We start from the raw sequence: 17,211 nt of genomic DNA, 5'->3' as shown, positions 1-17,211 counted from the left end.
ACTGTAATCCTGCAAAGTCGCAAGTAAGGGGGATAATAGAAACGAACAGGAGATTACAAATGATTAGCGATAAATTTTCTACCCTGCCCAGACATTTGGTCTCTTTTGCTGCTAAACGGAAGAACAGACTGGGCCAATGACCTGAGCCACATCAGTCCAAACACTGGAGATAAAGCAGTTAGCGTCCTCGCCATCCCACAAAAATCTACTTCTAAAATTAAAATTTAAAGTTAGAAATACCAATATTCATCATGAAGCTTCCCATTTCCAAAAATTCCCAAATTCCAGAATTCCTTATTTCTCTCACTTTTGTTTTCACGAGTTCTACAAACAACTGGGGCATTATAAAATTCCCTGGTTTTTTCATTCTTGCTGATCCCCTGCACCATGGGCTTTGACCCCCTCACTCTGATTTCTCAACAAACATAACGCAAGTATCATTGATTTTTTGTCAGTGATTAACCAAAAAACAACCAAAACTTTACTTACGGATTATTTGTGGAATGTTTGTGATTTTTCCAAGCTATTTTGGCAAAGTGCTCTGGTTTAGTACCTGTATTAAAAACAAAGGGACAAACTGTACTGGAGATTGAATGCTGTACTACGGTGGGATCAAATTGAATACATGTCAGAGCAATCAAAGACTACTCTTTGCCAACCACAGTTTCTATGCAAGATGAACCTCAATTCAGTTTGTCACAAATTAGAATTTAATATCACTGAATCCTTACAGTGCAGAAGGAGGCCATTCAGCTCATTGAGTCTGCACCGACCACAATCCCACCCAGACCCTATGTCACAACCACACATATTTACCACGCTAATCCCTCTAACTTACACAAGCTGGGACACTAAGGGGCAATTTAGCACAGCAAATCAACCTAACCCGCACATCTTTGCACCATGGGAGGCAACCAGAGCGCCTCTGGAGAATAAGACTTCAAAACTACAATTGGAATGGTGTCAGGCCCATTGCCCTTGTAACCAGTACACTCAGTTCCTTGATGTACAGAATGAATCCAATTGCCTGACATTTAGAATTTATGTTGGTGAGGACATCAGGAGGAGTCCAAGACAGATCATCAGCTTGGCACAGACAGACATGGGGAGAATGTGCAAACATCACACAGACAGTGACCCAAGCCAGGAATTGAATCCAAGTCCCTGGTGTTGTGAGGCAGCTGTGCTAACACTGTACCACCCTTAATAAAACTGCCTAGAACAGGACTTAACTGACAATGTGCCAAGCTGATGATGTCTGGGACTCCCCCCCACTCCAGTTATTTTATCTGAACTGGTTCTTGTAGCGCCAGAACTACCAGCCTCATGGAGCCCAATCTTGTTGTCATTTTAAACAATTTTCTTCAGCGTGGATCATAACTTTAAATATGCCTGCACTGAAATGGATGACATATGCAGAAGTATGTTAATTATAAGTACCGTATTTCTCCATGTGCTCTTTGCCAGCACTTCCAAATAATTGTGGTGCTATTGGAGCTGCAGAAATCCCATATTTATTTATCAGCACCTCACAGTGTTTGTCCATGGGATTGGTCCGGTCAGTGAACTGAAAACACAAATGAAAAATAGTCACACTCCATGCAGGAACACAGTAGAGTTTGAGGGTGGGAACTGATCTCACCCAGATAAAATAGACAGAAAAGTAGGCTGTTGAAATAGTACACAGTAGGCTGATGAAATAGATTTTTTTAAAAATTCCATCAAACAGTAAACTAATTTTACCAAAAGGTAGAGCTCTACATTTACATAAAAAGAAAGACAGGGACAGGAATAAGCCATTTAGCTACTTGAGTCTATTCTGCCATTCAATGATATCTTACTTGACTTGTGACTGAGTTTCATCCATTTACCTGGGCCTTTGGCCCAGATCCCTTAATACCTTTGATTGACTGAAATCTATTAATCTTAAAAGTTCAAATTAACAATTAACCCAGCACCAACTGCTATTTGTGGAAAAGATTCAAAACTTCAATCATTGCATGAGAAATGTATTCTAATTTTAATCTTGAAAGGCTTGTGTTTAATGTTATGTCACCCAGACCTGGTGGAACCAAGTGAAGCTAGTTTCTCAAATTAAAAAATAAGTACAAGGTTTATGGCAGTAAGAGAAACAAAAATAAGAAGTACCCAAAAAAGGGTTAAAAAGATCCAAAGGGATAGGGCAGAAAACAAAGATGGTTAACTTACAACATCATTGGTGTTTACAATATCCCTTTGCCATGTGGATACCAGGGTATCACAAGTTTCAAGATGGACCTTATCACCCTTACTGCTGATTAATCTGTAATCATATTCATTACGAGGAAAGGTTGGAGAAACTGGGACTTTTCTCCTTGGAAAGACGGAGATTAAGGGGAGACATGACAGAGGTATATAAGATACTGAAGGGAATAGATAGAGTCAATAGTGATAGGCTGCTCCCTAGATTGGGTACAATTACGAGAGGTCATGATCTAAGGGTGAGGGGGGAGAAGTATAATTTGGATATGAGAGGAAGGTTCTTCACACAGAGGGTCGTGGGGGTATGGAACGCGCTACCGAGTAGGGTGGTGGAGGCAGGCACGTTGGACTTGTTTAAGGTTTACTTAGATAGACACATGAGCGAAACAAGGATGGAGGGTTATAGTAGGGGGTATTAAATAGGGTCAGAGCCTCGGGAGACACCGGAAATGCAGACTTACATGTTAACGTTTTTGTCTTTTTATTCCACAGGTGGCGGTCCACCTTGTTGTCAAACAAGGGGCATGCACATGGTGGGTCGTGCGTGGGCTGCCCTTGGAGGTTCCGGGAGTGGCCTAGTACTTCGTGTCGGTGTGTGTGCTTGATCCTGGACCGGTAGATGGGCGCCGCAACAGCTCAGTGACTAGCACTGCTAACTGTGCAGATACATGGATTTGGGCCTGTGTCTGTGGGAGTTTGCGCATTCTCCCTGTGGTTGCGTGGGTTTCCTCTGGGTGTTCCGGTTTCCTCCCACACCCCAAAGATGTGCTCTTAGGCTGATTGGTATACCAAATTGACACTATTCTCCCCTGAATCTGGCTAAGTTAGGGGTTCCACTCGCATACACGCAGGGCAGGGTAGGTGTAGGAGGATGCGGCGGCGCAGGCTCGTTGGGCCGAAGGGCCTGTTTCCCGTGCTGGGTTGTTCTTTGTTCTTTGTTTAACAATAGAGATTGTGGTAGATTTATAAAAAAAGTGATGATCAGGGAAGGAGTGGGCTACAAGAAATGAAAGTAACAATCTTACAGTGGGAAATTAAAGAAGTGTAATGCTGCTCACCTAGTATTTCACCTTACTTAACAGTAGAATAAAGGAAGGAGGGCAAGAGTACCATAGGGGAATATGGATGAGTAATTAATAAACATCAGTACTGTAAAGCAGGATTAAAGGGTTAGTGAAACTTATAAAATTAATTTAGAGTTTTGGATGGTCTATACTGAGGCAGGTTAGAGATGGAACATCAGGAGGTATGAAGCATGATAGTTTAAAATTACACCCCGAAAGGGCTAAAGGAGGCTGAATGTGACATCTTTGTTGAAAAAGCAATGAGATAAACTAGCTCAGTTGGCTTCATGTAGTGATAGGAAAACTGCAAAAGATCATAATTAAAAATATTAGCAACACTTTGAAAAGTATGGTTTAATTAAGAGGCAGTCAAGACCCAATCATGTTTGACTAATTTGAATCATATTTTGGAAGAAATTAATAAAGGGAACGTATTAAACATGGCATGCATGGACGTCCAAAAAGTGCTTAATGAATTATTACATCAGAGTCGTATTATGAAGATTAAAACTCATGGCAGCATACGTAAATGGATGATTCAGGGACAGAAATCAGAGCACAGGAATAAATGGAAGTTTCTCAGATTGGCAACATGCAGCTAGTTGGAGACAAGCGGGATTTGCAGAGGAAGTTGTCTCATTTTCCATAAAGATGAATGATCTGAACATGAGGGTAGATGGAATTATATCAAATCTTGCTGGCAATGTCAAATGAAAGAAAATGGAACATTGAACAAGAATGCATCATACTACAAGAGAACATTTCTCCGCAATGTTTTGCCTTGTGCTCTTAAGGAAAATGCTGTCTCCATAGGTAGATGAATCACTACGAATTGAAATGGGTTAGAGCACCCAATATTAGTGAGTGTAACATGCAACACTAAATGTAACATGGGATTCTCACCACATTCTCTTGCATCTTTAAAAATAGGAAGATACCATGTTTAATTTGCACAAGCCAACAAGAATAATTTGGTTTGCAGATTCAACTCTACATAAAAACATTAAAAGCACTCGACACAAAGCACAATACTTAAAAGGAGAATAAAATTGGAAACATTCCACAATTTTAATTCTTAATTTCTTCACGTTGGATAGAAACAACAGCTGGAACTTTCTGGCTGTTTTGCTGGTGGAATCTTCCAATCCTGCCAACGGTGAACCCCGCTACAGGTTTCCCGACGGTGGAGAGTGCAAACAATAGGAAACCCCATCGGCAGAGGAGGGACTGGAAGATCCCTTCACCAGCCATTGACAGGCTGCCTTCGCTACCACGAAATACACTGTTTGGAGGGGGGAGTGGCGGGGGGCAGGGCGGGGGGGGTGGTGGTGGTGGTGGAAAAACCAGCCCAATATTGAATTGAAACAGATTCCTCATTAATTTGCAAATCATAACTTGGCAAAACAAATCTCAGCTCGCTGTTCAAAGTTCAGATGCACTGACAGAAGGAAAACTTATTGAGAATTCTCTACTATTGAATCAGCTGAAAATCCTCTGAAGATAGCCCTTCAATCATCTGCGATTAAGAAGATAATCTTGGTAAATAATCGAAAGGAAACTGATAAACAGCTGCTTACACTCCAAGAGTTGTTAATACCTTTACCATGTACAATTTAATTAGCAGGATTAAAAAAAAAACCTTATATCTTGACAATATCTAGATCATCCTGATCTGGACTGTAGACAATTAATCTGACCTTCATTTTGCATTGATAAAGAATGATGATAGTTTCACTATTTTCATTCCAATTATTTCAGAACTGCATACTTGGTAATATATTCAGTGGTAAAGAAGTTTAGTGACTTAGAGGTTCAAATAATAGGTCTTTAAGAATAGGACTGAAAGTGGAAGAAAAGCTACAGAAAGGTAAATTAGGGTTGAAGCTTTTTATATTGAGGCATTTCATGCAAAAGCAAGGCAGTGACCATGAACAAACACACTAGGGGTCTCCAATCTTTTGGAGTATGGGGTAAGATACAACATCCCACAGTCAGTTAGTGGGTGATCATGATTAGGAAAAAACATGTAATCATCCATCCATATACAAAAAAACTCCAAGTCACTTCCATATAAAAACAACATTATCATCGATGTAAAGGAAAAATGTTTCAACTTATTCAGGTCATACCAAAAAAGCCACTATTAATGATGTGGATTTTGGAATCAATAATTTTTTTAAAAATATGCAGATTACACTAAATTGAGGAGGAGAAGGATATTACTACGGAGGAGGACTCCGCCAAATTAAAGATCAACACCTATAAACTTGCAGAATGGTCAGTGGCAAATTAATTTCAACAGAGTGAAGTGTGAGGTAGTATGTTTTGGCAGAAAAGTAAGAAGATAAATTATACTTCGAAAATAAGAACCTCAAAAGGGGTAAGAGGGCAAATGTATCTGAGTGCACAAATCACCAATCCAAGTGAGCAGGTTAATAAGGGCATAAAGAAACACGTCAAGCACTAGAATTTATTCCTAGAGACTAGTATTGAAAGTTCATGAAATTATACCAAACTTATATTGCAGCTTGGATACGCCAATGTTAATGCTCTAAAAAGTCATATTCAACTGAAAAAGTTAACTCTGTTTCTCTCTCTTCACAGATTCTGCTACACTTGCTGATAATTTCCAGCACTTTCCATTTTTATTTCAGATTTCCAGCATCCGGAGTACTCTGCTTTTATCTTGATGGAGTACTGTGTACAATTCTGACTCAATATTATAAGGCAGATAGAGAGGCAATGGAGAAAGTGAAAAAAAAGTCACAGATGATATCAGAGCTGCTAGATTATGCTTATCATAAAAAGGTAAACAGGCTGGATCATTTTTCTGTGAAGAAAAGAAAGGCTGAGAGGGTGTATTGATTGTAATCTTTAAGATTATGTAAGGTTTTGATATAGTCAACATGGAGAGAAGACACAGGGAAGAGTAAAAGTAGAAGCCATCAAAATAGTCGCCAAGAAATCAAGAAACTTCTTTAGAGTGGTGGGAATGTGGAACTCGGAAACATAGAGAATGATTAAAGCAAACAGTAAAGATACATTTAAGGAGAAGCTAGATAAGAATGCAGGAGAAGGGAATATCAGGTTATGCTGATTGAATTAAATCAGCAAGGATGGGAGGGGGCTACTGCAAAGCATAAGTATTGGCCAACTAGACAGGCTGACATACTTTGTGATTCCATGGATACACTTGAAGATAACAGAAATGAAAAGTACAGTCATCAGGAGAGATTTACAAAATGGTTAATTCATTTAAGACATCAAGGCAAAGAGACACTTCCATTAGAAGTAAGAAAATTATGCAAGTATTTGAAAGGAAATATTGAAGATCATTTTCGATCATTCATGATGTGGCAACGTGGGGCTAGTAGGAATTTAAGTCAAGGCTGGGGATGGGAGATATTTACATAGAAGTAACGATTTTATGCAAGAGATTTTAAGACATAGAATTAATTACTACAAATGGCTACTGAAGCAGTCAATCACAAAATTAAAGAATGAATTACATTAACAAATTTACAAATATAATAACAAATCTGATTGAATTTTTCAAGGAGGTGATTGGTGTGTAGATGAGGGCAGCGCATTAGACATGGACTTCAGTAAGGCTTTTGACAAGATCCCACATGACAGACTGGTCAAAAAGCAATGAGCTCATGGGATGCAGGGCAATTTAGCAAATTGGATCCAATTTTTTTTTAATGGCAGGAGGCAGAGGGTGATGGTCGAAGATTGTTTTGTGATTGAAAGCCTGCGTCCAGTGGTGTATGGTAGGGATGAGCTCTGGGTCCATTCCAGTTTGTAGTGTACATTAATGATCTAAACATGCAAATAGGAAGTATGATCAGTAAATCTGCAGATGACAAAAAATTGATAGTGTGGTAAATAGTGAGGAGGAAAGCCTTAGATTACAGGATGATATAGACCAGCTAGTCAAATGGGCAGAACAAATGGAACCCTAATAAATGTGAGCTGATGCATTTTGGCTGGGGGGAACTAACAAGGCAAGGGAATATATAATGAACAGTAGGACACTAGGAAGTGCATAGGAGCAGAGGAACCTTTGAATGCACGTCCATAATTCCCTAAAGGCAACAGGACAGTTAGATAAGGTGATGAAGAAAGCATACGGGATACCAGCCTTTATTAGCTGAGGCATAGAATATAAGAGCAGGGAGGTAATTTGGAGTTGTATAAAATGCTTGTTAGGTCACAACTAGAATAGTGTGGGTAGTTCTGATTGCCATAGGATGTGATTGCACTAGATAGGATGCAGAGGAGATTCAATTGGATGTTGCCTGTGCTGGAGGATTTCAGCTTTGAAGAGAGGCTGATTACGCTAGAGTTGTTTTCCCTAGAGCAGAGAAGGCTGAAGGGGGACCCAATTAAGGTGTACATAATTTTAGATAGGAAGGAATTTTTTCCCTTAACAGAGAGGTCAACAACCAGGGGGCAAGGGACAGGTATTTAGAGGGGATTTAAGGAAAAACTTTTCTACCCAGAGCATGGTGGAAATCTGGAACTCACTGCCTGAAAGGGCGGTAGAAGCGGGAACCTTTACAACAATTAAAAAGCATTCAGATGAGTACTTGAAACGCCATAGCAAGACCCTGGACCAAGTGAAAATTGGATTAAAATAAATAGATGCTTGATTGCTGGTGCAGACACGATGGACCAAAGGGCCTCATTTCCTGCTGTAAAACCCTATGATTCTATGAAACAGTTGAAGAATATTAAAAGAGTACAGAGGAAATGCAGATAAATTACAATATCTGCAATGAGGAGTTAATTCTGGCACAGACCTAATCATTCTGTACTAAAATCTGATGCTGTAAGATCAATGCTTTCATGAAGGGAGAGGAAAGGACTGGGGGTTGAGTGGAGAGGAAATAATTTAAAAGAAATGAAAGTTTAGTACATGCAGTATTGAACTGAGTAGACTACAGCATATTTAATATTTCAATGTGATGCATCAGTTTATGGAAATGCCAAATTCCACGTACAATTGACAATATATTTCAGCTACCTTAGGAGAAAGTGATCCTCTTTCCATCTTCTCAAATCCCAAAGCTAGAGTACAATCAGCCAGTCCTTAAAAAGATATAAAAAAAGGATATTGCAACACTATTTTAAGACAGGCGGGAATAGGAATCACTGAGTTAGTTCAATCAATTTGAAATTTACTTGCCTAATACTTGGCTTCTATTGAAGTTCAATAATTAATACTTTATCTTGACATTTGCAATGCATCCTTTTAAACCATTTGATTTTTTAAAATATTTACATATCATGGTCATTTTTACAGCATACTGTCTCTAAGAAAATCTTTAAAAATTAAAACCTTGTCCATGGAGTCACTGGAGGATGAGGGTCTTTGGTGATCAAGGGATTTTGTAAAACTGTTTCGACAAGTCGAGGCACGGAATTCTCCAGTCTCACACCCCGCTATCGCTGCCAGCAAGAACGGAGAACTTGGAACTCAGCCAAATCTTCATTCACAGCAGCGGGACCAGAGAATCCTAGCCATGGCCAAGGTTGGAGAATTCCAGCCTAGATCTTCGTAGCTTAGAGACAATTATGATTATGTCTTCTTTAACGCTATGAAATTAACCTATTTCATGCTGTAATGCAAAGTTTACATGTTAGCGTTGCATTTCAGATGCGTTATGTGGGAGGCTCAGCAAAGCCAATGGCTGGAGTTCTAGGCGCAACAACTCTTAAAAAGTTTTTTTTAAAGTTTATTTATTATTGTCACAAGTAGGCTTACATTAATGGCGCAATGACCCAAGTTGGGAATCAAACCCAGGTCCCTGGCTCTGTGAGGCAGCAGTGCTAACCAGAGCTGATGTCTCCACAAATCTACCCTGCAAATGATGAGAATGGCAGCAACGTAAAAAAGAAATAACTCCCATATTAACTTGCATCCTCTGACACTACTGCGTATTCAGTTATTTATCTATAAGGGAGTATTGCGAAAGGATTGCTGTCTACATCAGAATATGAACTTTTAGGCAACATGAAAACTTGCGAGGTAATGTATATTAATTATAGAAAGACAATTTCTATAATATTAAAATAAAAACTAAATTAATAAAACTATTCGGACTTTTTTCCCCCAAGGAGAACTACCACTGTTCTTCAGTTAAAATGGAATCACACCTCTGCTGCCTGCAGGTTGTGGGGAGGGGAGGTGATGTAGCTTGATCCCAAACCTTAATTGATGGCCTGCCATCCCATGCTTGGCTGGCTGCTAGGACACAGAAGCAATCAATCTGACTATGCTGTTTAATCTTCCCTCTCCACAGGGGGATGCTGAGACTCCTGCTCCTACTACTACAGATTTGTCTTGGTACTCCACCATAATTCTCACTCAAAAACAGGGAGCAAGTGCATATTTAGTCATAATATGGAACTAATAACCACCAAGGAATGATTCTGCCCTTTTTAATATCTGCTCAGTTTATAAGAAGCTCACTTCTGAACTAGCCTGTCTAGATCACATTAACCAATCAGAAACAGATCCACCCAGACACTTCACTTCAATTTAAAATTGCAGCTGATTACAATTATACTGGATTTGGATTCTGATGGTTTTTGCATGTATAGTGGGCTAGCTTACCTCCTTGTATCAGCTGCCTGGCCACGAATAGGGCTGTTGAACCAGTGGAACAGTTGTTGTTAACGTTAATGATGGGTATTCCAGTTGTTCCTAAACTGTGATAGATTGCACGCTGGCCACAAGTTGAATCACCTTCATAAATAGGATGACGGAAAACCATTAGTCCAAGACTTAGAGTTAATCAAGCTTACCAGAAACTAAACAAAAGAGCATTGCACATAAGGCAAGTGTGGTAATTAATCATCTCAGCTAATGCCTTCTCTCTTCATAGCACACCCTCCCTCCAAAATAGCTTCCTTGATGTGAAAACTTCCTCACATTAGGATCCTGCAAGATCAATAGAACATTTACATTCCCAACTCATCTCCATTTCCCCAAACGTTCCAACCCCTGACCCTAGGGATAAGCAACTTATTAATAGAACATGCAAATCTTTAACAACTTGAAACATTAGTACAGTGTGATGTACCTTAAACACTTGCAGATGACAGCACTGCCACTCAAGTCAGAAAATTGTGGTTTCAAACAGCCCATGAATATAAAGTCTACGCTGACACTTGTATATAGCACAGAGTTACGTTTCAGAGTCCTTCAGATGGGATGTTAACCCAAGGACTTGCCTATCAATCACAATGATTCAGATGAATCTTATAGTAGAGCTCATGCCATTATGTTGCCATTGCATGTAGAAAAGTAGAGTTCTCATGCGGTTGTTGACCAAGGCATCATAATTTCAAACATTGTTGTTTATGCAATATAGAAATGTGCAACATTACAGAACTTCAAAAGAAACTTATAGTACTTGAAATATTTTGGGATATCCCAGATAAAGGTAAAATCAAGTTCCTTCCTATGTGAAAAACCAAAGAAAATGTAATTATCTGATGGCCTTAGGCCCAGAAGCAGTAACAGTAAGGAAAATCTAAAATAACTTTAAAATGTTTGGGAAATGTGTGATTGCATTTAACAATGTTGAAAAGACTTTTAAGGAACTTGTAGAGGGATCAATTATAATTTTTAGATAATAAGAAATACTGGTCCAAATAAACAGGCAACCCGTGACCTAGAAACAATATTAACAAGGAGGAAGTTCACGCACTGTCCCCCCACCCCAAGCAATCCTGTCTACTTACCTTCTCCCTGTCTGCTCAGTGGCTAAACCTTCAAACGTCCCTACTTTACATCAGCGAGTGCCCAAGATAAGGGATATGTCCTCTTTTCCTCTAGCACTGAAGCCCTGGACAGAAAGCTTTGGGAACCTGCTGTGCGACACAGATCTCACTGGGCCCAAATTGGAAGGGTACGTGAGATAGGAATGGCTGAATTTCCAGGTAAGTAACTACAAATGGTGTGACAATCCAATTCAATTCCCTCTCTATCAGAGGTTATGACCCATCATCTTGACAACAGAAAACTAGAACAGAATCTTAGTAATCTTTGGACAGAAGAGCAACTGCATCCATTCCAACAGGAATTGATGCATTGCTCATTTAGAATAAAAAAGCACTATGAGAGAGATGACCCTGAAGTTGCTGCAATGTTGCTGCAAAACAAATCTTTTCATTAATATCTCTCAGGGAGCAAACTCTGCTGCCTTTACCTATCTGGCCTATTATATGATAATGTGGAGATGCTAGCGTTGGACTGGGGTAAATACAGTAAGAAGTCCCACAACACCAGGATAAAGTCCAACAGGTTTATTTGGTAGCAACAGTCACGAGCTTTCGAAGCGCTGTCCCTTCATCAGGTGAGTGGAATTTCGGTTCAGAAACAGGGCATATAAAGAGACAAACTCAATTTACAAAAAAATCCACAGCCTGGATCTACTGGTTACTGTTTTATCCCGGGTCTAGAGCAGGTCCAGGAGAACATCCTCCCACTCACCCACCCCCTCCACACTTTTTTTTTCAGCAGCGCTTCAAAAGCTAGTGGCTTTTGCTACCACATAAACCTGTTGGACTTCAACCTGGTGTTGTGAGACTTCTTACTATTATTTGATACCAGACCCGTAGCAATGTGATTGATTCTTAGCTACCTTTTGACATGGCCTAGCAAGCTACTACTTCGTTGTATCAAGAAAGTGGCTCATTAACATCTTCTCAAGGACAATTTGAGATGGGCAATTAATGCTGGCCTTGGCAACAATGCCCACATTGTACAAAGAAATATTTCACAGATTTAGATTTGCATTTATATAGCATTTTTCACAACCTCAGGATGTGCCACAGACAATAAATTATTTCTGAAGCATAATCATTGCTGCAATGTAAAAAATATGAAGGCCAATTTAAGAATGTAAATTACTTCTAGCAAAGTTAAGGCAGCAAAGTGGAAGCAACTCCAAATAAATTCACAACATTGTGATTGAATACAATGCGAGGCATATGATTTACAACCTTTATAACCTGGTCTTTCCTAGCATTTCCTCCCAAACATTGGTAAGCTACAAGATAATGAAATGAAGTAATTCGGTGAAAGAGTTCCCTCACCGTACACATAGCCCACGCAAGCTTGTTCCACAGCAGAATATGAAATGCCAGCATCAGCCAATGCCTTCTGAGCTATAATGGAAAAAAAAACAATGAATTTCTCAAATTCAGATGCATCAGTGTTACTAATTTATTAAATCGTTGTGAATTGACTACGACAGTGATTAGAAACAAATGGGCCAGAATTTTATCAGCCCGCCCACCATGGGAATCAGAGCGGGGTGGATGAGGGAAGGTCTGTTGACCTCGGGTGGGATTTTACGGTTTCAGGACAAGCGAGGCTGTAAAATCTTGCCCATGATTCATTCGTGAGATGCATATCAAGAACCGACTACTGCATTTTATTACATTAGGAGTGCTATGCTGTAACATAGGGAGACAACATAGTTCCTGTAATCACAGAAACCAATCTCTGAAGTCTCTGGCAGGGGTGACACAACGGCTAGCCTATTGCACTCCAGATGTGCCAATGCCTGCAATTGTGATTTGCCTAAGTTAGGTTAAAGTCCAAGTTTATTGGAATCATGAGCTCTCGGAGCGCTGCTCCTTCATCAGGTAAACTAGGGTAGAGTATTGGATCAGGGTAGCCAATGAAATTAAACTGAGGCTTGACCTGATGCGATTTTTCAAATCCATCTCGGCCTTTTAAGAACATAAGAAATAGGAGCAGGAGTAGGCCATCTAGCCCTTCGAGCCTGCCCCGCCATTCAATAAGATCATGGCTGATCTGTCGCTGCTCAGTTCCACATTCCCGCCCTCTCCCCATAACCCTTAATCCCCTCTCTTATCAAGAACCCATCAACCCGCTTCTTAAAAATATTTAGCGACGTAGCCTCCACCTCGGGCAGAGAATTCCAGAGATTCACCACCCTTTGAGTGAAGAAGTTCCTCCTCAACTCCGTTCTAAACTGCCCCCCCTTTATCTTGAGGCTGTGCCCCCTAGTCCTACTGTCTTTTTTGAGCGGGAAGAGTCTCTCCACCTCTATCCTATCCATCCCATTCATCATCTTATACGTCTCAATGAGATCTCCCCTCATTCTTCTAAACTCTAACGAGTACAAGCCTAGTTTATTCAGCCTCTCCTCATAGCTCAACCCCCTCAACTCCGGTATCAGCCTAGTAAACCTCCTCTGCACTCCCTCCAAGGCCAAAATATCTTTGCGCAGGTGCGGCGCCCAAAACTGCACACAGTACTCCAGCTGCAGCCTCACCAATGCCCTATACAGCTGCAGCAAGACCTCCCTACTTCTATATTCAATCTCCCTCGCTATGAAGGCCAGCATCCCATTCGCCTTCCTGACCACCTGCTGCACCTGCAAACTGGGTTTTTGCGACTCATGCACAAGGACCCCGAGGTCCCTCTGCACCGTCGCCTGCTGCAGTTTTTCGCCACGTAAGTAATAGTCCTTCCTACCATTATTCCTACCAAAGTGGACCACCTCTCACTTGCCAACATTAAATTCCATTTGCCATTTCCTGGCCCATTCGCCCAGCCTATCTAGATCCTTCTGCAGACTCTCCACACCCTCCGCACAATTTGCCGTTCCCCCAATCTTGGTGTCATCAGCAAATTTCGACACCCTACACTCGGTTCCCTCCTCCAGATCATCTATATAAATGGTAAAAAGCTGAGGCCCCAGCACCGACCCCTGGGGCACTCCACTAGTCACCATCCGCCAATCCGAATAGCACCCGTTGACCCCCACTCTCTGCCTCCTATTTGACAACTATTTTAGTTAAGATGAAACGTCAGATCAAGCCCGGGAGAGGGTGCAATGCCTCATCCTGTCAGCTTGGATCTTGTTTGATCAAGGCTGAGGTGGAATGCAAAGTCTTGTCTTATCAGCTTGGATCTGGTTTGTCCCTCATGTGGGGACCAAGATTGATTTAATTTGAATTGGCTTTTATGATTAGAATTTAAATACTTAAAGGTACCAAAAGAAAGGTTGATCTGCTGAAGACAACAGGTCTGGAACTAATTGCAGAGATGTGTCAGTATAACTGGCGCATGCTACAATCAGTTTCAGCATTCTGTCCACTCATAAGATCAAGTGCAGCTTCTGTATTACTGATTTAAGCAAACTTTCTCCCAATGTAATGCCTGGTAACCACACGTCTCACCCTAAGTTTTAGTAGTGCAAGGTTTGAATCCCAAGATTAAATTATTTTAACTTCAAATTGATTTCAGTATACATTCATTTTAAATATATATCTCATTGACCAAATATTTTATCTGTATGGATAGATCTGTGCAGAGTTATGTATAGTTTTCCAAATTGGTCCACTTTACATGCTAACCTCTTGATATCATCCAGTCAGATCTCAGAAGCATAAGAAAGCAAACAGCCATTTAACCCTGAACCAGTGGTCTTGTCTCTGGGATCAACTCCAAACAGTGAACATTTCTTATTTTCAAACTTCAATTTTAACTTGTGAATTTCAGGTGTAATTCCCACACTTTAAAACACTGTGATACTATGTTTGTTTCAATTGTCCAATTTCTCTGATTTCACATGTTCAGAACAAAAGATTCAAAATTATTCTAATACCTGCTTCCTTAGCCATGTCGGGATAGTCAATATCTCCCAGAGCCCCAGGCTTTTCAAACTGGTGGAAAAGAAATGACAGATCACATTTTCGCTAAGGTTCATTAACTGACGTCAAATAGATTCTGTCTGAACTGCCCAATTTCTAGCCAGGAGTAACGAGGCTAGTGCTGGACCTTAACAAAATGGAGACAGAAGGAAAACATTAGTTAGCTCTTTATAAATTGAATGCTGTACTTTTGATTCTCCCTGACGATCAGGCTTGCTTGGAGCACTTTTTCTCCCTAATTCCGAGAAATAAAACTACTCCCTGCTCCAGACTCTGCAGCAAAGATTTACCTGCTGTGTGCCAGCAAAAACAAACTGGCCAACCTGTAATGAACTAAACCTTCCACCAGCTACTGGATATCCCAATCACAGTAAGAAGTCTCACAACACCAGGTTAAAATCCAACAGGTTTATTTGGTAGCAAAAGCCACTAGCTTTCAGAGCACTGCTCCTTCATCAAGTGAGACTTCTTACTGCGTTTACCCAGTCCAACGCCAGCATCTCAACATCATGACTCCCAATCACTGTCATTGCAACCTTAAATTCAAAGGCCTGAAGCCACATGCAATTTCTACAACTTGGAGGAATCTATTTTATTATACATGTAGCGTAAGAGGGTTCCAGAGGACCTCCTCATAGGACTGACCCTGGCAATGACCAGGGTAGCCACAACACGTCTAGGCAATGGTAAAGCCTGGGCCCAGGTCTTCCTGGAGATGGAGCATGCAGTGTCCACTGGTCCACTTGGGCACCGGAGAGATTGGCGTACTTCTCCACCCACTGGAATGAACATTTCATTCAATTTGTTAAATTTCCCTTAATTTTTGTTTGTGGCACAAATAACATTGAAACAGACATACATAGCAACATGGTAGAACTTTTGTTTTAGAAAAAAGAGATTTTCAGAAGCATTTTCAGGCTAAGTGTTTAAGCTACAAATAAATTAGAAGAATATTTGCAAACTGTGAACCCACATTGGCTTATGGTGGCAGGGCCGGGGAGGGGAAGACTCTATTTATATACCAAATCCCCTGATTTGTCATACAAGTGGAATTGTCATACAATTTGCACAGCACCGAATGGCCCTTATGTTGAGAAACAGCTGACAGGCAGATTCAGGTGTGTGAAAAGGTGAAACTCGCACAGTTTATGTGACAGTGAATTTGTTTAAGTTTTATTTACTAGCGTCACAAGTAGACTTACACTGCAATGAAGTTACTGTGAAAATCCCCTAGTCGCCACATTCCAGCACCTCTTCAGACATACTGAGGGGGAAGTTAGCATGGCCAATGCACCTAACCAGCACGCCTTTCGGACTGTGGGAGGAAACCAGAGCACCTGGAGGAAACCCATGCAGACACGGGGAGAATGTGCAGACTCCGCACAGACAGTGACCCAAGGCAGGAACTGAACCTGGGTCCCTGGCACTGTAAGACAGCAGTGCTAACCACTGTGCCTCCCTCACTGGCCAGGGGTAGGGGCATGCACCGTGCCACCCTCGCTGACCAGGGGTAGGGACACGCACAGCACCCTGGCTGCTTCTGTGCTACAGGCACCAGTGTGCGCAGGCTACATTTAAAGTTATATAAGGAAGGGATTCTGTCTGGGAGACAAATCCATAGATGTCAGTCACTTTCCCACAACACATGCACACGACGCAAACGGCTTCCCCCCCCCCCGACCCCCACCTCGTTTTGTTTTTCTCCCCTGGGATCGAGTGAACACAAATACCTTGGTCATTCCCACTCCCACCACAAACACCCTGCCCACGGCGGTTGCCATCTTCCGCAGCGGAAAGAGTTTCACCGGGAACAAGATTCAGTGTTAGCAGCGCTGCCCTTTAAAGCTGCACACACAGAGACTAAATAACCCTCCCCAGACAAAGCAGCTCCACACATCCTCCTCAACGCACATTTTATCAATGGGCACCTTCCTGCCCATTGTCCGCATTTTAAATGGGATTTACCCCCTTTTTTTAAATTTCGGTTGTGCAGCAGTAAATGCGGACTCCCGTTCTCTGCATTTGACAGCTCGCATCGCGAGAATAACGGGACTTTCCAGCGTCTCGTATGTTTTGCAAAGTATTGCAACATGAAATAAAAAAGTTACAATGTTTCGATGTAATTTGACGAGGAAGGGAGCTGGAATAAGATGCATTTGTATGTTCCTTTTACAATGTATTTAGTTTACTATCATACATT

General features: G+C 41.1%; 1 protein-coding gene across 2 annotated transcripts in view; it reads right to left on the bottom strand.

The window, feature by feature from the left end:
- scp2a (sterol carrier protein 2a) overlaps nucleotides 1-16,844 on the bottom strand; it is a 90,765-nt gene extending 73,921 nt beyond the window's left edge. For both annotated transcript variants that reach the window (XM_080195548.1, XM_080195550.1), the window contains exons 1-7: nucleotides 16,742-16,844; nucleotides 14,966-15,023; nucleotides 12,417-12,488; nucleotides 9,928-10,059; nucleotides 8,335-8,399; nucleotides 1,441-1,567; nucleotides 490-553 (exon numbers count right to left, since the gene is read on the bottom strand). In XM_080195548.1, coding sequence (XP_080051674.1) covers nucleotides 490-553; nucleotides 1,441-1,567; nucleotides 8,335-8,399; nucleotides 9,928-10,059; nucleotides 12,417-12,488; nucleotides 14,966-15,023; nucleotides 16,742-16,792 — 569 coding nt within the window. In that variant the 5' untranslated portion in view covers nucleotides 16,793-16,844. The remainder of the gene's footprint in view (nucleotides 1-489; nucleotides 554-1,440; nucleotides 1,568-8,334; nucleotides 8,400-9,927; nucleotides 10,060-12,416; nucleotides 12,489-14,965; nucleotides 15,024-16,741) is intronic.
- Between the last annotated feature and the right edge of the window lie 367 nt (nucleotides 16,845-17,211).

Source organism: Carcharhinus amblyrhynchos, chromosome 9 (genome assembly GCF_965287045.1).
Source record: "Carcharhinus amblyrhynchos chromosome 9, sCarAmb.v2.hapA, whole genome shotgun sequence".
In the NCBI taxonomy this organism is placed as follows: domain Eukaryota; kingdom Metazoa; phylum Chordata; class Chondrichthyes; order Carcharhiniformes; family Carcharhinidae; genus Carcharhinus; species Carcharhinus amblyrhynchos.
This window is presented reverse-complemented; position numbering and strand designations above follow the sequence as displayed.